At 41.8% G+C, this 22,655-nt stretch overlaps 1 protein-coding gene across 1 annotated transcript; it reads left to right on the top strand.

The window, feature by feature from the left end:
- Window positions 1–712: 712 nt before the first annotated feature.
- mta2 (metastasis associated 1 family, member 2) lies at window positions 713–22,298 on the top strand. Its single transcript, XM_057856223.1, has 18 exons — window positions 713–1,134; window positions 4,663–4,730; window positions 7,617–7,710; window positions 10,657–10,774; window positions 10,841–10,904; window positions 12,050–12,167; window positions 12,230–12,332; window positions 13,749–13,848; window positions 13,912–14,100; window positions 14,176–14,250; window positions 14,325–14,383; window positions 14,459–14,559; window positions 16,302–16,441; window positions 16,520–16,748; window positions 16,807–16,896; window positions 20,430–20,548; window positions 20,613–20,755; window positions 20,812–22,298. Exons 1-18 carry the CDS (start codon window positions 1,107–1,109, stop codon window positions 20,963–20,965), a joined length of 1,992 nt encoding a protein of 663 aa, XP_057712206.1. The 5' UTR covers window positions 713–1,106; the 3' UTR covers window positions 20,966–22,298.
- Window positions 22,299–22,655: the final 357 nt, after the last annotated feature.

Below are 22,655 nucleotides of genomic sequence, written 5' to 3'. Positions count from 1 at the left end.
GGTATATTTAGTATTTTTTATGGGAATATGTGTTTGAATGATTTGTTAAGAGCATTTTTTTTTAAAATGACAGCATTTCATAGCATTTAAGCTAGCGGACATTTGCTATCTTTTATACCGTTTGAGGCTAAGATCAGGTATTCTAATTTTCTATGTTTGTATCCGATTACTCAAACTAATTAGTTCATCAATTAATCGACTACTAAAATAATTGATAATTGCACTTTAATTACACTTTGGGGAAAAAAGTGAAAAAAAAATTCTTACCTGTATCTCTTTTCCAATGCTAAAGCTTATTAAATACATTGAACACACAACACAAAACAAAAATATTTTTTTCCTTATGGGGGGGCGCTACTTCGCGGTTTTTCACTTATCGCGGCAGGTTCTGGTCCCGAAAAACGCGAAAAACGAGGGATTACTGTATTACAGTGTTTGACCCAAAAAAAAAAGATTTTTTTGGGGTTCAAAATGCTGATTACAATTGGCCAGCGAAGAAAACAACTGTTTATGGTGCCTTGAAAAAAACATTTTTTTCCTTTGAAATATAAATGCAACATCAAAGGCATGCAAATTCGGATAAAATAGGCTCAGGTGTTAAATGGTTAAATTTTTACGTGTAAATTACGCGAAGATACCACTAATAAACGATTTAGAATTTCCATTTCCGTGTCGTTTGTCGAATATGCCTCGCCGGGTTGAGCTTTCCGATGTTTGCCGAACTTCCCCGAAGATGACGAGGGCGAGCGTGTGGAACCGAGAAGAGGTAAAGAAGACGACGACGACGAAAAAGAAGAGGATGATGAACTGATGCTACTCTGAGCGGAGGATGGGAGGAAGAGTAGAGGAAAAGACGTGTGAATGAGAGAGTCGGGAGGAGGAGGAGAAAGCCAAGATTGTCGCGAGAGGGCCAATTCAAGGCTGATGTTTTGGAGGAGTGATCCGTGGCGGAAACTTTGAACTTTTTTTTTTTTAACCGCCACTCGTTCGGCTTGTTGTGCCCAGGAGCCGGCCGGCTTTGTCTTCCGACGCGGGCGTCTATAAATGGACTAAAACAGAGCCTACGGTCGTCTTCTTCTCATTAGCCTGGAGCTCTTAACTAAAGAATGGCGGCCAACATGTATCGAGTGGGAGGTAAACTTGACTTATTTTCCATTATTTTAGCCCCCCTCCACCGCCAACCCCCTCAAGCGTGGTTGTTCCTTTGGGCTTCGTGTTAGCTTAGCCATATGCTAACTGTCTGTGAGCTAGCCGCTAATCCCTGCTAACTCGGCTAAGCTAACCTTGCGTACGTCTACTTCTTTTTGACTCTGTTGTAATTAAGTTAGCAAGCGCTTTAGCTAAAAGTTAAAGCCAAGCTTTCATGCGCGTAGTTTCACCCAAGGTGCGATTTTACACCCCTTTGAGTCCGTTAAAGTGTTGTAAAATGCTAACTTTTTAGTACCATCGTTGTCTGCCAACAAGTTCTAGCAAAGCGACGAGCGAGCCGTCCTCCCTTGACTTCTCAACATGTAATTCGGCGTTGTCACCCCACAACCTGTCGCTGCTTTCTTCGATGGCGACATTTTGGCTTTAAGTGGACTCTATTTCGCATTAAAATGTCCACGACACGATGCTAGTTAGCCATAGCTTCGGGTTGTCAGTGGTGCTATGGAGGCTAAACAGAGCGGGCTCAAATTTAGGCACTTCGTCAACATGTATACAACTCCTAGCAAAAAGTATGGAATCACCAGTCTCGGACAAACACTCACTCATTTTATCATGTAGAACAAACTCGGATGAAAAGCTTGAAAAAATAATGAATTAGTTCAAAAGTGCAACTCCTTAGCATTCAGAAGCACTCAAAGAAATGAATAAAAAACGTTGTGGTGGTCAGTAAAGGTTACTTTTATAGAGCAAGTGCAGGGAAATACACAGTATATGGAATCACTCCATTCTGAGGAAAACATATGGAATCATTAGAAACAAACAAAGAAATACAATCAAAACATATCTGTAGTATTTAGTAGCACCGCCTCTGGCTTGTATGACAGCTTGCAGTCTCTGAGGCATGGACTTGAGTATTCTTCATCAATTTGGTGCCAACTCTCTTTGATTGCAGTTGCCAGATCATCCTTGCAAGTTGGACCATTTTTTTCAATTTCCCATTTTTCCTCAATAGGGTTGAGATCTGGGCTATTTGCAGGCTGTGAGATTGACTGGATGAGTCTTTCTCCAAGGAATGGTTTAACAGTTTTAGCTCTGTGGCATGAGGCATTGTCATATTGGAAAATGCCAAACATATTTTCAATTGAAGGGATAATAAAGCTTCCTAAAATTTCAATTTAAACTTGTACATTTATTGAAGATTTAACCACAGCCATCTACCTAGTGCCTTTGCCTGACATGCAGCCCCATATCATCAAGGACTGAGGGGAATTTTGATCTTTGTAAATCTCACTGGAAGGGCACCAAACAAAAGTTCCAGCATCATCACCTTGTCAAGATTCAAGAATCTGCATTGGACAAGAGTCAAGAATCCAGAATCCGCATTGGACAAGGTGATGATGCTGGAACTTTGGTTTGGTGCTATTCCAGTGAGATGTACAAATATGACTGCCTGAAGAAAACATAAAAATTCCCCATGTCCTTGATGATATGGGTATATTGAGCCGTTTTTTTTGTTGGAATATGTGTTAGGAGCATTGAAAAAAAAAAAAAGCATTTTATAGCATTTAAGCTAGCGGACCTTTGCTATGCAAGTTAGGCTATTGTTCTTATGTTGTACTTAGACCCTCATTCATTTATTATTATTATTTTTAATTTGTGGCGCCACATTTAGTTTTATTGATTTGGGCAGATACACTGTCCTCTAGTGTCAAGAGCACATATGTCAGAACTCCTTTAAAATGGCTAAATTCAACTGCTCCCTGTTAAGACCAACGCAAGGTAAGTTTTGGTTTGAGCTAATATTTTTTTGATGCATTTGTAATTTAGTTTATAGGTATATTTAGCCATATTTTTTGTGGGAATATGTGTTTGAATGATTTATTAAGAGAATTGTTAAAAAAAATTAAAAAGTTAGCTTTTTATAGCATTTAAGCTAGCTGACTTTTGCTAACCAATTTTTCTTCAACCAATTGTTCTTTTGTTGTACTTAGATCCTCATTTTTATTTTATTTTTATATTGTTTCAGGCTGAGCTCAGGTATTTTAATTTTTTTTTTTTTTAATGGAAGGGCATTTCGGCATAGTTTAACATTTTTTTAATTTTGTATTTCCATTTAATGCTCTTTTGAAAGTGCAATCATAAGCAAGCCTTTGTTTTACATATCGTAATTAGGGCTGTCAAACTGTTAAAATTTTTAATCGAGTTAATTACAGCTTAAAAATTAATTAATCGTAATTAATCGCAATTCAAACCATCTCTAAAATATGCCATATTTTTCTGTAAAGTATTGTTGGAATGGAAAGATAAGACACAGGATGGATATATACATTCAACATACGGTACATAAGGACTGTATTTGTTTATTATAACAATAAATCAACAAGATGGCATTAACATTAACATTCTGTTAAAGCGATCCATGGGTAGAAAGACTTGTAGTTCCTCTTCATGTTTTCGTTTTAATAAAATTTGTAAAATTTTCAATCAAAAAATAAACTAATAGCCCGCCATTGTTGATGTCAATATTTACTTACACAATGCTCATGGGTGCTGAAGCCTGTAAAATCAGTCGCACCCAAGTGCCAGCAGAGGGCGGCAAAACTCCATAAAACACAACAAGTGAGTGTTTCACTGTACTGTCATTTAAATCTGTCCGAGCGGGGCACCTGCGTTAATTGCGTCAAATATTTTAACGTGATTAATTTAAAAAATTAATTAACGCCCGTTAATGCGATAGTTTTGACAGCCCTAATCGTAATACAATAAATGTTCCTAACCCAATTATTCAAACTAACTTGTTGATAGACTAATCGACTTCTTTTAGTAGTCGATTAATCGATGCACTAGTTAGTTCGAATAATCGAGTAATCGCATAAGCAGCATAAAAATTGAAAATAACTTAGCTGAGGAAATAACTAAATGAAGATGTATGTACAACAAAAGAAAGATTGGCTAATGTACATAGCAAAAGTCCGCTAGCTTAAATGCTATAAAATGCTAACCTTTTTTTTTTTTTTAAGCAATTCTATTAACAAATGGTTCTAACACATATCCCCCCCTCCCCCCCAAAAAGCTAAATATACCTATAAATTATATTACGAATGCATTAAACAAAAACTTATGTTGGTCTTAACAGGGAGCAGTTGGATTCAGCCATGTGAAATGAGTTATGTCATATTCACTGTTGCCTGTAGAGGTCAGTGTATCCACCCAAATCAATAAAACTAAATGCATACACGTTCAAAACAAATCATTACAACAGCACTTTAATTAAACGATTACTCGAAGCAGCAAAACTTAATTCGAATCTTTTTTCCAATCGAATTAATGGTTGCAGCACTAATCGATAGCTGCAGCCCTACTTCAGATGACTTTGACGCCCCCCAGCCAGCCGAAAATTTTCTTGTAGTTATGTAAGACTAAACTGTGATGTCTAAGCATCCCATGTCTCCACCTGCTTCCCTGTGGTAATGCTTGTCCTTTAAATCTGTTGCTGACTTTGTCTCCTTCTAGATTACGTGTACTTTGAGAATTCTTCCAGCAACCCGTACCTGATCCGGAGGATAGAAGAGCTCAACAAGGTGTGGACTTTTTTTTTTTCTTTTCCCTTGAACAACTCTTTCAAACGCTGTCGCTCGCTCCCTTATGTGTCGGAGTGACCTGACGCTTGCGCGGGAGCATCCTTATGTAACGCCCCAGCGGCAGATTTGTACCCAGTCAAAGATGAACGAGCATCCTTTTACGTAACACTTTGAGTGGAACGCTAACGGATGCTTTGGCAAAAATGCTCCCGGCTCCTCGAAAAACGGATAACCACTAAAATAAGGATGATGTAGATCGAAGATAGTCATCTGGTGGAGATAAGCCACTCTTGACTATGAGCCGCAGCGGTCCCCACTCTATTATGGGATATTTACACCAAAAGATAATAACTGCTAACACTATTTGACGGCGGCATGATAAGACTGTCATAAGGCTATATGAACCACCATGAAGCCTTGAATCAATTGGCAGCAAAGCTTCAAGAAGCTTCATTTGGCCATCACTGCTCCCTTGGGGGAGACGGTCAACCTCCGCTGCCACCTGCTGTCAACACTGTTGTCGTCCAACATGCCTCCTAGCATGCATTGCAGCGCAAAAGATGTAAATAACAGCATTCATGTTCTGTGCTAATCATTCCTTCAGTTACTGTTCTAGTTGTTTCATTAATTGCTAGTTATGGCATTTGGTAACAGTTCATTTGACAGTAAGGGGCCGTTTTACATGGTGACTATCCGAGAATATGAAAAATTTCAAATTTGCATATATATGGGCCCGTCTCCATTCGAACAATGTCGAAATTCCGCATGAAAACGATGTAGTATTCATGCTAGGCCCTAGGTGGCAGTGCAGATTTACAAGGCGACAGCGAATGATGCACTTTGACCCCAACAAGCTCCTCAGCTTGGAAAAAATATGCCCGTCCACTTGAAGCAATGGCATTTTTCTTTTGTTCAAAAAGGCAAAAAATGGAAACATTCAACATATTTAATATAAAAATATTAGTAAAACGGTAAATTAAATCTGACATTCCGCCATATTTGCTGTTTTTAATGTTTAGTAGCACCGCTGTGCACGCCCAATGTGTACGAGTGCTGACGTTATCGTCGCGGTCTCGCGCCCTGGGAGCTTTTGTTATTCATGCGGCGCGAGCCCCCCCTCAATCCCAATCGCAATCGAATTCTTCCACTTTGGAGGCAGGATTCAGAATTTTTCGTCTTCGCCGACACCATATCCGCTACTCAGTCATTGCGTCTTTGTGTCGCAGTCTCCATGTATACTGCCCCTAAGACTGTCATAAGACCAAATGAACCACCATGAAGCCTTGAATCAATTGGCAGCAAAGCTTCAAGAAGCTTCATTGGCCATCAGTGCTCCCTTGGAGACAGTCAACCTCCGCTGCCACCTGCTGTCAACACTGTTGTCGTCCAACATGCCTCCTAGCATGCATTGCAGCGCTACCGATGTAAATAACAATCAAAATTCATGTTCTGTGCTAATTATTCCTTCAGTTACTGTTCCAGTTTCATTTATTGCTAGTTATGGCATTTGGTAACACTTTATTTGACAGTAAGACTGTCATAAGACCAAATGAACCACGATGAAGGATTGAATCAGTTGGCGGCAATGCTTCAAGAAGCTTCATTTGGCCATCACTGCTCCTTTGGTGGGACATTCATCCTCCGCTACCACCTGCTGTCAACAGTGTTGTTGTCCAACATGCCTCCTAGCATGCATTGCAGCGCTCCAGATGTAAATAACAATCGAAATTTATGTTGTGTGTTAAGTATTTCTTCAGTTACTGTTCCAGTTGTTTCATTAATTGCCAGTTATGCCATTTGGTCACATTCTCTGACAGTAAGACTGTCATAAGACCATCATAATTATGACATGACACTGTCATGAGCATTAATGAATGCTTATAACTAGGGTTGGGCATCGAGCATTGATGGGAACCGGTTCTAACACTCCAATGCTCCCGGAATCGTTCGAATTTTAAAATTTCGATTCCTTGTTTCGATGCCCTGACTGCCAAGTGGAAAAATATTGCTCTAGTTTAAAGACTGATATTTATATACAAGTTATAATTAGCCCTGTGAGGAGTTCATTTAATTAAAAAAAAATGTCGAAAAGTTAAGAATTTAATATAAACTATGCAATTTTTTGGACCCTTCATTTTTTTATTTTGACCTTGCCTCTTAAAAGAATCGGAATCGGGAATCGTTCGGAACCGGAATCGAAACGTGGAATCTGAATTGGAACTGGAATCGTTCAATTTCAAACGATGCCCAACCCTACTTATAACAGATATAATTTGTCCATTTGTAGACAACTTCTCTGTTTGTCGATTGATGAACATCCAGACTTTCAGAGATGGTTTTGTAACCTTTCCCAGCTTTATACAAATCAACAATATTTACCAAATACCATAACTAGCAATTAATGAAAAAAACTGGAACAGTAACTGAAGAAATAATTAGCGGAAAACATAATTTTTTTATTGCTATTTGCATCTGTAGCGCTGCAATGTATGCTAAGAGGCATGTGTTACCTGTTAACTCAAATAACTCATTTATATTTTTACACCCTTTGAGGCTCGGCTCATTTTAATTTGTTATGTTCCTTACTCAATTATTCCAAGTAACAAGTTTATTGATTAATCAACGACTAAAATAATCGATAGCTGCAATCCTATTTTGAATGGGAATTTGCTAAATTATTAGCTTGCTAGCTTGGATATTCGGTTTTCAATTTGGAAAAAAAAAAATAGCTTTATTCAATCCCAGATTGTTTGGTGAATACACACGTGAAACTTGTGGGGCTCGGTACATTTCGAAAGGTTAAGAACCACTGATTTATGATATGAAAGCGCTAATTGCAAGCCAGATGTGATGTTTGAGCGGTTACTTTTCTTGTGTTTTATGCAGACGGCTAACGGCAACGTGGAGGCCAAGGTTGTGTGTCTCTTCAGAAGACGGGACATCTCAGGCAACCTCAACACGCTTGCCGACAGCAACGCAAGTAAGTGCCACCCGTCGCTAAACTCGTTAGCAGTTGATGTACAGAAGAATGAAAAAGTATCTGAAGCTTTTGGAATTTCTCACATTTCTGCATAAAATCATCATCAAATGTGATCTGATCTTTGTCAAAATCACACAGATGAAAAAAACAGTGTCTGCTTTAACTAAAACCACTCAAAGATTTATAGATTTTCTTATTTTATTGAGGATAGTATGCAAACCATGACAGAAGGGAAGGGGGGAATAAGCAAGTGAACCATCACATTAAATATTTTTCGACTCCCCTTCGGCAGCAATAACTTCAACCAGACGCTTCCTGTAGCTGCAGATCAGTCTGGCACAGCGATCACGACTAATCTTGGTCCATTCTCCTCTACAAAACTGCTGTAGTTCAGTCACATTCCAGAGATGTCTGGCGTGAATCGCTGTCTTTAGGTCATGCCAAAGCATCTCAATGGGGTTCAAGTCTGGACTTTAACTTGGTCACTCCAGAACGTGTATTTTGTTCTTCTGAAACCATTCTGAAGCTGAGTTACTTCTGTGTTTTGGATCATTGTCTTGTTGCAGCATCCATCCTCTTTTTAGCTTCAACTGTCTGACAGACGGCCTCAGGTTTGCCAGCAAAACTTTTGACTTCATTCTTCCATTAATGATTGCAAGTTGTCCAGGCCCTGAGGCAGCTAAACAGCTCCAAATCATGATGCTCCATGGTTCACGGTGGGGATGAGGTGTCGATGTTGGTGAGCTGTTCCGTTTTTCCTCCACACATGTTGTGTGTTACTCCCAAACAATTCAATTTTGTTTTCATCAGTCCACATAATATTTTGCCAAAACTTCTGTGGAGTGTCCAAGTGCCCTTTTGCGAACATTAAACGAGCAAAAATGTTTTTTTTTTTTAGACAGCAGTGGCTTCTTGCGTGGAGTCCTCCGATGAACACTGTTCTTGGCCATAGTCTGCGCAGAGATATTGGACTTTGTCAGTGTTTTCTGTAAGTCTTTAGCAGATACTCTAGGGTTCTTTTTGACCTCTGAGTATTCTGCGCTGAACTCTTGGCATCATCTTGGAGAGGAGCAACAGTGCCAAGCTTTCCATTGGTAGACAACTTCTCTGACTGTCGATTGATGAACATCCAGACTTTCAGAGATGCTTTTGTATCCTTTCCCAGCTTTATACAAATCAACAATCCTTGATCGCAGGTCTTCAGACAGCTCTTTTGACCAAGCCGTTATGTACGTCAGACAATGCTTTTCATCAAGACAATTCTTACCAGGTGTGTGTTTTATAGTGGGCAGGGCAGCTTTAAACCACTCATCAGTGATTGGGTACACACCTGGCTTCAATTGTTTGGTAAAAGTTGGTTTCAATTGCTCTTTAATTCTCCTGAGCAAGAGGGTTCGCTTACATATTTTTCCTCCTTCTGTCATTGCTGGCATACTATCCTCATTGAAGTTTGAAAACTGTCAGGGAAGTTGAAGTTTGAACTCCGAGACAAGTATCAATCAATAGCTCAGATAAGAAAGAATCAAACCCAGCCAAGGATCGCCTGCTTCGAAGACTTTATAGAACACAAGATATATATCCAGGGTACAATGGCGTGCTCCAGCCAGATGCTGTCAACACGCAGGAGTACAAAGAAGTACAATAGAGGCTGGACATTTATACTCTTGAAAGGGCATTACCAAAGGATGCTTACTGTGAAACGATACTGACGAAAACGAAAGTGAAACTTAAGTATCAACTCTGGTGGTTTTCCACGGACAAACATAATTAGTTATGGCCTTGGGAACTTAGCCGTAGCTGGCACGAGAGGGAGTAAAATCAGATAAGGCAGTCGACAGAAACTCTTTGTATTATGTTCAAAGAAATACATGTGAATACAGCCTCACAAATAAATGTGGTATCAGAGCAGTTATGTTTTATTTAAGCATGAATAAGATATTCTTTCATAAAAACCTATAAATGTTTGGGTGGTTTTAGTTAAAAGTTTTTTCATCTGTGTGATTTTGACAAAGATCAGATCACGTTTGATGGTGATTTCATGCGACATGATTGGGTCAAATTTTTTTTGCCAATAGTTTGAAACCCGACGTTACTGTGTCGCGTTATCGTGCACAGGCCGCCGATGCATCCTCTTTTGTTAGGCGTGTGATGGAAGGAGCTAAGCTGGGTGCCGCTTATGTCACGAAGCCCACAAGTCTCATCGCATTCACTCGATATTAAGCCCCACCCCCTAGTGGATGCGCCGCCTCAGACAAAGACGCCCGTACTGTACGGCGGTCACGTGAGGACACCGTTGATAACACTCTCCAAAGTCCCAAATCGGCTCTTCGTCCGATTTTTTTCCTGCCCGTGTTTATACCAAATAATCCCACCGTGTCCAAAAGTCCCTTCACGTGTCATTCCAGTGACGCACCACCTTATGTGCTCATTTAAAAGTGCGGTTGTCTTGATCGAAACAAAAAAACTGTTCTAAGATGCGGAGAGTGTCGCTCTGCATGCGTGTGTCTGTGTCGCGAGTTGGGGTACACGCTGGGGGGATGGGCGGACGCCTCAGGTTTGCTACACAGGGTTTCCTACATTGTCTGGCAGGGACTAGCCGGACAGGGAGAGGATGTGGAGGGGGGTGAAAAGAGTTGAGAGGTTAACAGAAAAGGGGTGTAGCCAAAGGTTGCGTCCCTCCCCCTTTGCGCGAACGCAACCTCCCTCCCCGCTGCCCCTAACGGACAGGGTTTCCCGTGGCAAAGCGCAGGGGCGGAGTCCTTCTCGAGATGGAGCGATAATAGTGGCGCCCCCTTTGCCGGGCAGCTTGAAAAAACAAGCTCGGAAGCTTTGTTTTGAACTCGCTCGCCAAACACGAGAGACGTCTGCTGATGTAGCAGTCGTGCCAAAAATACTTCAGTTGAAAAAGCTAAATGAATTTGAGTGTTTGATGAATTTGTTTGGCAGGGGAATTCGAGGAGGAGTCCAAGCAGCCGGCGCTGGCCGACCCGCAGAAGCACCAACTCAAACACAGAGAACTTTTCCTCTCGCGACAGTTTGAATCGCTCCCGGCCACTCACATCAGGTAGAAGACGCCACCGCCGCCGAAATTGGCTCACTCGATTCATGACCGCTACTCTTTGCCTCCCAGGGGGAAATGTAATGTCACCCTCCTCAACGAAACGGATGTCTTGGCGGGATATTTGGAGAAAGAGGTAAGAGAATCTGGCTCTGATAACGTGTTTGCGCTTCCATCTAAAAGATTAAATGTAAAGTGAGGGAAAATAAGTATTTGAGTTTAGGTCTGGAGACTGGCTAGACCCCTTCAGAACCTTGATATGCCTTTTACAAAGCTATTCCTCATGTTGAAAGACCCAGTCATGACCCAATTTCAATTCTCTGAGAAAAGGAGGTTATTACACAAAATCTCACAATACACGACCCTGGTCATCCACTCCTTGAAGTAGTCCAGTCCCATGTGCAGAAAAACACCTCTAAAGCATGATGCTACCACCCCCATGCTTCACAGTAGGGATGGTGTTCTTGGGATGGTACTCATTATTCTTCTTCCTCCAAACAATATGAGTGGAATTAAGACCAAAATGTTCCCTTTTGATCGCCTATGACCACGTGACTTTCTCCCATGATGCCACTGGATCATCCAAATGGTCATTGGCAAACTTAAAACAAGCATGGACATCTGCTGGTTTAAGCAGGGGGACCTTGCGTGCCAAGCATGATTTTAAACCATGACGTCTTCGTGTATTACCAACAGTAACCTTGGAAAAGGTGGTCCCAGCTCCTTTCAGGTCATTGACCAGCTCCTGTTGCGTAGTTCTCGGCTGATTCCTCAAAATTCTTAGGATCATCGAGACTCTTCGAAGTGGATCTTGCATGGAGCCCCAGTCTGAGGAAGATGGACAGTCATGTTTAGCTGCTTCCATTTTCTAATAATTGCTCCAGCTGTGGATATTATATCACCAAACTGCCCCATAACTTTTTCCAGGTCTACAATTCTGTGCCCCGTGTGTTTGGACAGCTATTTGGGGTGGACAGGTGTTTATATGTAGCTAACAGCCTCAAACAGGTCAAAAAGTCCAACATTTTAAAGGTGACTAACAGGTCTTTGAGGCTCACAATTCTAGCTAATAGGTGTTCAAATAGTTATTTCTCAGCAGTATAATACAGGTAAATTGTTAAAAAAAATCATACACTGTGATTTCTGGGTTTTTTTTAGATTGTCTCTCACAGTTGACAAACACCTACCATGACAATTTCAAACCCGCCCATCATTTCTAAGTGGGGCAACTTGCAAAAGGGTGTTGAAATACTTATTTTCCTCTCTGTATGTTCTGGTCAGGACTGCTTCTTCTATTCGCTGGTGTTCGACCCAGTCCAAAAGACCCTGTTGGCCGACCAGGGAGAGATCCGGGTGGGCTCCAAGTACCAGGCGGATGTGCCCGAAAAGTTAGTGGAGGGTGAGTATCGAATGGCGTACATCTCCTGGTCCTCATCTGACGCAGGTGTCTCCTTATCGAAGGCGAATTGGACAATCGGATCCAGGAGAAGCTGGAGACCAAAGTGTGGGATTCCGATAACCAACTCAAAGACACCCAGATTGACCAGTTTCTGGTGGTGGCGAGGTAAACGCTACCTCACACAAAGAGTACCGTAATTTTCGGACTATAAGCCGCTACGTTTTTCTCTCGTTTTGAATCCTGCGGCTTATAGTCTAGTGTGACTTTTTTGTTGATTTATTTGGGTTAATAGGTAACACTTTATTTGACAGCGGTGTCATAAGACTGTCATAGGACCGCCAGAATTATGACATGACACTGTCATGGGCATTAATAAATGCTTATAACAGATGTCATTAAGTCATCTAGCAAATTATGGCACTAACTCCCATTTATGTCCAGATTGGATCTTTTACATTCATTTAAAAGTTGGATAATTTGACAGAAAAAACTAAATGACATGTGTTATAAGCATTCATGTAGAGTTAGAGCTATCGATTATTTTAGTAGTCAATTAATCTATGAGGTAATTAGTTGGAATAATCGAGTAATTGGACATTAACATAAAAAATTAAAGTACCTGATCTTGGCTTCAAACGGTAAAAAATAAGTAAATAAATATATGTACAACTAAAGAACAATTGGCTAACTTGCACAGCAACAGTCCACTAGCTTAAATGCGATAAAATGCTGATGTTTTTTTTTTTTTTTTTCTTCAATGCTCTTGACAAATTGCTCAAACACATATTCCCACAAAAAATGCTAAATATACCTATGAATTAAATTATGTATGCATTAAAATAAACATGAGCTCAAGCAAAAACGTACCTTATGTTGGTCTTAACAAGGAGCAGCTGGATTCAGCCATGTTAAATGAGTTATGTCATATTCACAGTTGCCACTAGAGGTCAGTGTATCCACCCAAATCAAAAGAAATAAATGCAAACGCTTTCAGAACAAACCATTACAACGAATTACTCAAGTTAATCGATCAATGGTTGCAGGACTACATTCATTAATGCTCCTGACAGTGTCATGTCATAATTATGATGGTCTTGTGACAGTCTTAAAATGTTACCAAATATCGTAGCTAGCAATTAATGAAACAACTAGAACAGCAACTGAAGAAATAATTAGCACAGAACACGAATTTTGATTGTCATTTACATTTGCTGCGCTGCAATGCATGCTAGGAGGCATGTTTGACAACAACAGCTGGTGGCAGCAGAGATTGTCAGTGATGGCCAAATGAAGCTTTGCAGCCAATTGGTTCAAAGCTTCATGGTGGTTCATTTGGTCTTACGACAGTGGTATGATGCCGCTGTCGAATAAAGTGTTACTGGTTAAAATTATTTGGTGTAAATATCTCAAAATACAGCTGCGGCTTATAGTCCAGTGCGCCTTATCTATGAACAAATGTTGTTTTCGTGTCAAATTTAATGGGTGGCGGCTTATAGTCAGGTGCGCCTTATAGTCAGAAAATTACGGTACTAAGGTTAGCCGTATGGTGACATAGCTTAACTGGTGACCGGCTTTCTTCAGAGCCGTGGGGACGTTTGCCAGAGCCCTGGACTGCAGCAGCTCCATCCGCCAGCCCAGCCTGCACATGAGCGCCGCGGCTGCCTCTCGAGACATCACGCTGGTGAGACGCCCGCTCCCAAATAATCGCGGGTCTCGTCACCAACCTACCGTCTGTCGTGTGTAGTTCCACGCTATGGACACGCTGCAAAAGAACAACTACGACCTGGCTGAAGCCATGTCCGCGCTGGTGCCCCAGGGGGGTCCCGTGCTCTGTCGCGACGAGATGGAAGAATGGAGCGCCTCCGAGGCCATGTTGTTTGAGGAAGCGCTGGAGAAATACGGCAAAGACTTCAACGACATCCGTCAGGACTTTGTAAGCAAATGGCGCCTAAATGAAGGGATGGCGAATGGCTCCTATTTGCTTGACTTGCGGCTTTCTCCTTTGCAGCTCCCTTGGAAGTCTTTAGCCAGCGTGGTCCAGTTCTACTACATGTGGAAGACTACAGACCGCTACATTCAGCAGGTATTTTGCCTCGGGTGGCTACAAACAGCTTATTTTGGCACTGCGATTGAATTGTATTCCCATGGGACTGTCAGAAACGACTAAAGGCAGCAGAAGCGGACAGTAAGCTGAAGCAGGTCTACATCCCCACCTAGTGAGTATGACTGCTCACCGCACAGTCACTAGAGAACTCCCCGAAGTAACTTTTCTGGTCCTTCGTTCCGAGCAGCACCAAACCTAACCCCAACCAGATCATGGTGCCGGGAAACAAACCCGGCATGAACGGGGCAGCGGGGTTTCAGAAAGGACTCAACTGCGAGAGCTGTCACAGTTAGTACTGTTTTGTTCTTTTGTTTTAATTCGCAGCCTGTAAAAGACAAATCTTTTGGTTAGTGCTACAACTAAGGCTGTCAAAATTATCGCGTTAACGGGCGGCAATTAATTTCACGTTAAAATATTTAACGCATTTAACGCACATGCCCTGCTCAAACAGATTAAAATGACAGCATAGTGCAATGTACACTTGTTACTTGCGTTTTTTGGTGTTTTGTTGCCCTCTGCTGGCACTTGGGTGTGACTGATTTTATGGTTTTCAGCACCATGAGCATTGCGTAATTATTGACATCAACAATGGCGAGCTACTACCGTGGTTTAGTTTATTTTTTGATTGAAAATTTTACAAATTTTATTAAAACGAAAACATTAAGAGGGGTTTTAATATAAAATTTCTAAAACTACAAGTTTTTCTATCCATGGATCGCTTGAACAGAATGTTTATAATGTTAACGCCATCTTGTTGATTTATTGTTATAATAAACAAATACAGTACTTATGTACAGTATGTTGAATGTATATATCAGTCTTGTCTTATCTTTCCATTCCAACAATAATTTACAGAAGAATATGGCATATTTTATAGATGGTTTGCAGTGCGGTTAAATAATTTTTAAGCTGTGATTAACTCGATTAAAAATTTTAATCGTTTGACAGCCCTAGCTGCAACGATTGAGTAATGAAATTATAGCAGCGTTTCATTAAATTGGCGTTGTAATGGTTTGTTTGCGTTTAATTTTATTGATTTGAGTGGATACACTGCCCTCTTGTGGCATCAGTGAATGCGTTGTAACTCATTTCACCCAGCTGCTCCCTGCTAAGACCAGCATAAGTTGTTGTTTGAGTTAATGTGTTTTTAATACATTCGTATTTTAGTTTGTTGGTATATTTAGCCGTTTTTTGTGGGAATATGTGTTAGAACTATTTGTTAAGAGCATTAAAAAAAAAGTTGGCGTTTCATAGCATTTAAGCTAGCGGACTTTTGCTATGTAAGTTAGCCAATTGTTCTTTTGTTGTACTTGGAACCTCATTTATTTTTCTTATACAATTTGAGGCTCATCTCAGGATTTTAATTTTTTTATGTTTCTTATCTGATTACTCGATTATTCGAAATAACTACTTCATCGATTAATCGACGACTAAAATAATCGATAGCTGCAGCCAGGGCTGTCAACGGACCTTCAGGGACCCGGGGACAAGAGACCATGATGGGGCCCCCCCCCCCCACCCCACCCCTTCCACCGGCTTGTCACGACAACATACGCAGTACTTTAGCGCTTTGCAAGCAATGACAGTGTACATTTTCAAATTATTTGAGATGGACAGTTACATTTAACAGGCCCTAATGTGATGTGACACAATATAAAGAAAACAATTTCCATCTATTATCCCATGTAGGCTACAGTGAAATACAACTGAGAGTGCTATGCCTGCCTGCTAAGCAACAAAACAGTATAAATAAACATCCTCTGCCTGCCCCCTCCACATCCCTGGGGTTATCAAGCCCTCAGTGATGCGCCTACATTTTTTGACTGCAAAATCATTTCTAACATCAGTGAAATCCAGTTTTTGAGCAAGCTCACGCTCAATGGAGAGCATGGCTAGGTTGTTAACAGGTTCGTTTGTGCTGTTATTGGCGATGGTTTCGTATTAGCGTTTGCTATAATACATGGTGGCTACTTTTGGTGTCATTCTTGGAATTGGAGCAATTAACGTCTTTGTTTTTGATGGCACGCTAGCGGCCCAGTCACCTCAGTGGTACGCCTGGGGGCCCCCCAACATGCAGTGCCGACTGTGCGCCACCTGCTGGATCTACTGGAAAAAGTACGGCGGCCTGAAAACCCCCACGCAGCTTGAGGGCGGCGCAAGAAGCGGCTCGGTGCGTCTCCTTCCGCTGTTGTCAGTTTGTCTCGCCGTCAAGGGGGCAGCGTCTATTAAGCGTCTTCCCCGCCGACAGGAACCGGGTCCCCGCGCTCACATGACGCGCCAGGAGGTGCAGGGCCTGTCGCCGTTCACCCGCAACGAGGGCCGCGCCAAGCTGCTGGCCAAGAACCGCCAAACCTTCATCTTGCAGACCACAAAGCTGACCCGCGTGGCCCGGCGGGTCTGCCAGGACATCCTGCAGCCTCGACGGGCGGCGCGGCGGCCGTACGCCTCCATCAACGCCAACGCCGTCAAAGCCGAGTGTAAGCATGCGCGCATTTCGGCCCAGTCCGGAATGCGTTTGACTGGACTCTTTTTCAGGTATGATTCGGTTGCCCAAGGCCACAAAAACTCCTCTCAAGACCAAGTTGATTCCCAGACCGTCGCTGGCTAACATCGTCAAGGATTTAGGTACAGTAGTTGTCCGGACTAAAAGGTGCACTTCACTATAAGCCGCTACCCACCAAATTTGACACGAAAAAGACATTTGTTCATAGTTAAGCTAAAGCTGTCCTTACTGTATTATAGGATATTTACACCAAAATATATTAATCGGTAACACTTTATTCGACAGCGGCATCATAAGACTGTCATAAGACCAAATGAACCAGCATGAAGCTTTGAACCAATTGACTGCAAAACTTCATTGCTTCAAGAAGCTTCATTTGGCCATCACTGCTCCCTTGGGGGAGACAGTCAACCTCTGCTGCCACCTGCTGACAACACTGTTTATGCCCAACATGCCTCCTAGCATGCATATAGTTGTAAATAACAATCAAATTCGTGTTCTGTGCTAATTATTTCTTCAGTTACTGTTCCAGTTGTTTCATTAATTGCTAGTTATGGTATCTGGTAACACTTTATTTAACAGTGGAGCTATTAGACTGTCATAACATCATGATAATTATGACATGACACTGCCATGAGCGTTAATGAATGCTTATGACAGATGTCATTTTGTCTCATCTGGCAAATTAACCTTACTTTTGAATGGATATAAAATATTGAAACTGGACATAAATGGTGTTAGTAACATAATTTGCCGGATGACAATGAAATTTGTCATATGCACTCATTAATACCCATGATAGTGTCATGTCATAATTATGACAGTCTTATAGCAGTCTTATGACGCCGCTGTCAAAATTTTACAGTGGTATGAAAAACATCTGAACCTTTTGGAATTTCTCCTCATCAAATGTGATTGGATCTTTGTCAAAATCACACAGATGTAAAAACAGTGTCTGCTTTAAGTAAAACTACCCAAAAATGTGTAGGTTTTCATATTTTAATGATGATAGCATGCAAACAATGACTGAAGGGGGAAAAAATGGAGTGAACCTACTGCCTAAGGAGACTTAAAAAGCAATTGAAACCAATTTGTACCAAACAATTTAAGTCAGGCATCTGCCCAATCACTGACGAGTGCTTTAAAGCTGCCCTGCCCACTATAAAATGCACACCTGGTAAGAATTCAAGAATTGAGAAGCAGTGTCTGATGTGCATCATGGCTTGGTGAAAAGAGCTGTCTGAAGACCTGCGATCAAGGATTGTTGATTTGTATAAAGCTGGGAAAGGATACAAAACCATCTCTACAAGTCTGGATGTTCATCAATCGACAGTCAAGAGAATTTGTCTACAAATAGAGAGAGTTTGGCACTGTTTCTTCTCTCCCAAGGAGTGGCTGTCCACCAAGAGTTCAGCGCAGAATACTAAGAGACCAGTAAAAAAGAACCCTAGAGTGTCTGCTAAAGACTTACAGAAATTACTGGCACAGTTCAATATCTCTGTGCACACATCAACTATATATAAAACTATGGCCAAGAATGGTATTCATGGGAGGACTCCACGGAGGAAGCCACTGCTGTCTAAAAAAACATTGCTCGTTTAATGTTCGCACAAAGGCACTTGGACAGTTTTGGCAGAATATTTTGTGGACTGATGAAACCAAGGTTGAATTATTATGGAGTAACACAACGTCATGTGTGGAGGGAAAATGGAACCGCTCATCAACATCAACACCTCATCCCCACTGTGAAGCATAGTGGAGGGAGCATTATGATTTGAGGCTGTTTTGCTGCCTCAGGGCCTGGACAACTTGCAATCATTAATGGAAGAATGAATTCAAAGGTTTATCAGGATATTTTGCAGAAAAACCTAAGGCCGTCTGTCAGACAGATGATTGTTGGATGCTGCAAAAGGGCAATGATCCAAAACACAGAAGTAAATCAACTTCAGAATGGTTTCAGATGAACAAAATACAACTGGAGTGGCCAAGTTAAAGTCCAGACTTGGACCCCATTGAGATACTTTGGCATGACCTAAAGACAGCGATTCATGCCAGACATCCCGGGAATCTGACTAAACGACAGCAGTTTTGGTGAGAAGAAGAGGCCATGAAGTTCTGATGTGCCAGACTGAAGCGTCTGGTTGAAGTTATTGCTGCCAAAGGGGGTGCAACAAAATATTAAATGTGATGGTTCACTTACTTATTTTTCCCTCTTTTGTCATTGTTTGCATACTATCCTCATAAAAATATGAATACAGTGGTACCTCTACATACGATCACTTCGACACACGATCTTTTCGACATCCGACGTAAAATTTGAGCCGCCATTTGTTTCTACATCCGACGAGTTGCTCGAAATACGACGACATGACAGCACTGCAAACGAACGCACGGTGGATTTTCTTGTGTGAGAGATCAACACAGTTTTCAAAAAAAAGTTGATACAGTTGGAGAAACAAGGAAAAAAGTGATGCTTACCTTTGAAATGAAGATGCAAGTTATAGAAAAATATGAGCTTGGGGTGCGCGTCCCTGAACTGGCTAAACAATACAGCTCCATGGTCCTCTTCCGACCACCGTTCGCCACTATTTATAAGTTAAGGTGACAATTATTATTGTGGTAACATTGCCAAGGAAATCGCCAGCTTCGTCACGTTTTTATCATTTATTTAAGAACTTATCCAACACAAAACGCCCATTGTCTTAAGCAGTTGACTACTCTCAAGAAAATGAAAGTATTATCTCTACCGCACCGACCTATCTCACTGAGACGTCACCTTCGCGGTGCGTTCAGGGACAGTAAAAAGTGTCCGCCATATTAGAATCCGATTCGTTACATTATTTACAGGAATAATTATTAATTATTCTTCTTATTATTATATTATTCTGAATTATTTATTTATAACTTATTTGTTTTTCTATGTTTAATTGCCATTTGTAACAGTGCCAGCAGTATTTATTAAGAATTTAGTGTATGTTTTTAGGCTTTGGAACGAATTAATGGAATTATAATGTATTTCTATGGGGAAATCCTGCTCGACATACGACCATTTCGACTTACAAACAAGGTCCTGGAACGAATTAAATTCGTATGTAGAGGTACCACTGTACCTATACATGTTTGGGTAGTTTTAGTGAAAGCAGACTGTTTTTTTGGGAAATTTCCCATCAAAAGTGAAAGGGAAAGTTTTGGGCAAATTTCCAGGGAACCATAATTTTTTTCCAAATTCTGTATACAACTTGTATGCCCCTCACCGTCCGAAATTTTTGATGTCCAAATTATGTGATTTGGTAAAAAAAATTGTAGGACTAGACACATTTATAGATACAGATACCAGATAAATTTATTAAAATATGATAACCTATAAATTTTTAGGTGGTTTTAAAGCAGTTTTTTCATCTGTGTGATTTTGACAAAGACCCTATACATTTGATGGTGATTTTATGCAGAAATGTGAGCAATTCCAAAAGGTTCAGATACTTTTTTTATACCACTGTAACTATTAACCCAAATTTATCAACAAATAAGCCAAACTTGACTATAAGTCGCAGGATTCAAAACGAGGGAACAAAAGTAGCGGTTTATAGTCTGAAAATGATGGTATTTCTCTTCTTCTTTTTGTTGGATTCACGCCCTCCACCCATGTTTTCTACAGCTATCTCGGCTCCCCTCAAACTGAAGGCGTCCAGGGGACCCCCGACGCCCATCAACAGGAACCAGGCCAGCCAGCCTAGGGTGGGCCCGGGTCTGCTGGGAAAAAGAGGCTTCGACAGCGTGAGTGTCCCGACGCGCCGGCGCTCACCCGATTCCTCTCTAACGCCGTTCTGGCTTGGGACAGGCCACGGGAACGCCCTACTCAGCCAACGGGAGGTCGTACACGTCGGGGATGAGAACCACCTCCCAGTCCGTCATTAAGAGGCAGAAGGTCAGCCAAGGAGAAGCCCCCAACCCCGTGGTCTTCGTGGCCACCAAGGACACCAGGTACGGCCGCGGGGATCCGAACCGGAACGCCGCCAACCCGTGCCTTTTCCGCGCAGGGCTCTGAGGAAACACCTGACCCAATCGGAGATGCGGCGGGCGGCTCGGAAACCTCACCTCCCCGTCCGGATCAAGCTGCCGCCGCCCCCTCGTCCCCCGCCCGTCCCCCTGCTCCCCTCCAGCACCAGCGAGCCCATCGTCCTGGAAGACTAAATGGGGCCACGCCATTTGTCTTCTAGTTTCTCTCTCGACCTCTCTCGTCTCCCGCCCGTGGAATTTTCCATACACACGACAGCTCAGGCTTTTATTCCAGGTCCTGGATAACGTTTTTTAATACCGCCAGTTTTTAAACAAGTCATTTAAAGTCAAACAGACATTCTCTTTTCTTCCCCGAAGCATTTTTTTTTTTTGGACGACCAAGCACGCCGCGCGTGAATTTGCGCGTCGCCGTGCGTGTCCGAAATCAAGGGGCGAAGCTTTAACAGGAACGTTTTTATTCCGCGGACGTCACAAACACTGGCAAGCACAAAACAACTCGCGCGCTATTTGAAACGAACCTCAAAAATCCCCCGAAAGCCAAATATTTGTCCAATGTAAAATCTACTAAGGCTGGTTTTGTTCTCGTTGAACCAGTAGCGGCGCCACAAAATTGGTCCGCGCCCTCGACTTTCAATCACTTTATTTTAAAGCGTCCCCTAAATACGCACACACAACTTTTTTGATGAAAGGCTTAATTGTATGATAATAATTCTGGAATTCCACAGCACTTGAGGGTCGCGAGGATTTTTTTTTTCAAGCAGTTTTGGACCCAATGTGGGGTTATATTGGGTGAAAAATAATGAGTGAGTGGAGCAAATAGTCTGTAAAATCAAACTGGGTTATTGGAAACATTTGATTTTTTTTTTCCGCAAATGTGAAGCACATCACTGAGCTCCAATATGGCTGTGATGGCATTGAAATGTAACAAAAACGGGGGTGGGTTCTGACTTTTTTTTTAATGGGCAGCAAAAGACATAGGCGACAATTTTTTCATTCAATTCCAGCTCCTCTGTATCCTGTAATGTCTCTTGATAAGAAAAGAAATAAAGTTTTTTTTTTGTGGTCAAGCAATTGGAGGTTTTCTTTTCTTAGATTAGACTAGCAGTATGGCCCGGCGTTGCTCAGGTTTGTTACTTAGTAATTACTTAGTAATTACTTAGTACTTTAAACTTCGCGCCCTCAGTCCATCACGGATTTTATTTCAATTTAAAAAACAAAAGTACAGATGAGCTGATCCGGTCGCATAGTCTCACTCTCGCTCCCTCCCTCCCTCTTGTTAAACTTGTTAAACAGTTGCTGTGGCAACTCATTGTGTGTAAGAGGATTTGAGTTGACTCTATGAAGCGTTGCGAGTGCTACCTTGGAACAGACAGGCTATGTGTGCGCAAGCGGGGGGATAAGGAAGCAAGCGCTGGAATGTGTGTGTGTGGCGACGTTCGAGGCAGCCAGACGTGGTGTGTTCGCGGTAATAAACGCCACATGTTAAAATTGGTCCTGAGCAGTTTGTAATTTCCACTTGTCACAGCCAATGGGGGTAACAAAAGCAATCTGTTGCACACTAGAAACGATTTGGTGCTAACCAGACACAATCTGGTGCACCAAATAGTATGCGGTGCGCACTAGGAACTATTTGTTCCGCACCACATTTTATCTGGTGCGCACCAGATTGTTTCTAGTGTGCACCACATACTATTGGTGTGCACCAGATTGTTTCTGGTTAGCACCAAATAGTTTCTGGTGCCAACAGAGTTTCTAGTGCGCACTAGAAGCAATCCAATGCGCACCAGATAGCATGTGTTTCGCACTAGAAACGATCTGGTGCACACAAATAGTATGTGGTGCGCACCACATACTATCTCGTGCG

The sequence above is a fragment of the Corythoichthys intestinalis genome, chromosome 13 (genome assembly GCF_030265065.1).
Source record: "Corythoichthys intestinalis isolate RoL2023-P3 chromosome 13, ASM3026506v1, whole genome shotgun sequence".
Lineage (NCBI taxonomy): Eukaryota > Metazoa > Chordata > Actinopteri > Syngnathiformes > Syngnathidae > Corythoichthys > Corythoichthys intestinalis.
This window is presented reverse-complemented; position numbering and strand designations above follow the sequence as displayed.

Coding starts and splice junctions, on each gene's coding strand:
- mta2 (XM_057856223.1), top strand. CDS start 1,107: ATGGCGGCCAACATGTATCGAGTGGGAG. Junction 12,333..13,748: donor CAGTTTCTGGTGGTGGCGAG/GTAAACGCTACC, acceptor GGCTTTCTTCAG/AGCCGTGGGGACGTTTGCCA. Junction 14,560..16,301: donor CAACTGCGAGAGCTGTCACA/GTTAGTACTGTT, acceptor ATGGCACGCTAG/CGGCCCAGTCACCTCAGTGG.